Raw genomic sequence first — 1071 nt, forward strand, 5'->3', positions numbered from 1 at the left:
GCTGCTCGCTCTGCGCCTTCACACGCCGCTCGGCGGTTGCGTGCGCGTGATGGTGGCCGACGCGAAGGAGTGCGGCGAGGGCGCCCGCGTCTAGAATGCGGAACAGCCGTCTCTCAGCACCCACCGCCTGCATCCGAGCTCAGATTGTGCAGCACGCTCTGCTACACTCTCTCGCCCTCGCGCCCTGCGGCTCGCGTGATCGGCCGCACACAACCGCAGGCGTCTCCTTTTTGGGCGTGCGCAAGCTGCTGCTCACCGACCTCCCCGCCGACCCGCTCACCTTCATCCAGCGCGTCGGCCGCTCGGTCCGCCGAGTCCCCGCCTGGGCTGACGCTCCCATATATTGCCACATCCGCCCTCCGCACAGGCCACAGCCACCTCGATCGCTCGCCCCCACCCTCCCCGCCGCCCGCCCTCAGGTCCGCTTCAACGGCCACGCATCGCTGCCGCCTGAGGAGCGCACTGTCGACGTGCTCATGTACGCCGGCGTGCTCAAGAAAGAGCACTCGCATCGGGGGACGGAGCCGTCAGCGGACGAGCTGTTGCTGGAGCGCTCCTCCAGTGGCTCGCCGGCGGTCATGCCTCGGACATGTCGTGGACGTGTGACATGTCTAACAGGCGCGCTTGCGCAGCGAGCTGCGCCAGTACTATGTCGATCTCGGCCGGCTGAAGGGCATTGCCTTCGACGAGGGGTGCTGGCAGGAGGAGCCAGAGGACACGGTCCCGGCGGGAGCCGGGGACCAGCCAGCGGGCTCTGCGGCGGGCTACGACGAGGGCGAGGCCAGCGCGGGGGAGGGGGAAGAGGAGCGCTGCCGGCGTGAGCGCGAGGAGGCGCGCAAGCAGCAGCATCAGCAGCGCGAGCAACCGCCGCCGCCGCCGCCGCAGGGTGCGCCGCCGCCGCGGGAGGAGGAGCAACGGCAGCGGCAGCAGCCGCGGGCGCCCCAACAGGAATGGCGGCGGCTTGCTGCCTCGGCGCCGCCCCGCGAACGGCCGCAGCCCCGCCCCTGCCCCGAGGGGCCCGATCGGCAGCTCGGACGCGGACAAATCCCTCCGGGCAAAAAATCCTGGCTG

At 71.2% G+C, this 1071-nt stretch overlaps 1 protein-coding gene across 1 annotated transcript; it reads left to right on the forward strand.

Annotated features, from left to right (window-relative positions):
- On the forward strand, window positions 1-931 carry EMIHUDRAFT_460894 (hypothetical protein; the record flags this gene model as incomplete). The annotated part of the gene is made up of 4 exons (XM_005792291.1): window positions 1-80; window positions 220-305; window positions 420-575; window positions 619-931. Coding segments are annotated over exons 1-4 (585 nt in total), but the record flags the coding sequence as incomplete, so codon positions are not given.
- Between the last annotated feature and the right edge of the window lie 140 nt (window positions 932-1071).

This window comes from Emiliania huxleyi (genome assembly GCF_000372725.1).
Source record: "Emiliania huxleyi CCMP1516 unplaced genomic scaffold EMIHUscaffold_10805, whole genome shotgun sequence".
Taxonomy (NCBI): domain Eukaryota; phylum Haptophyta; order Isochrysidales; family Noelaerhabdaceae; genus Emiliania; species Emiliania huxleyi.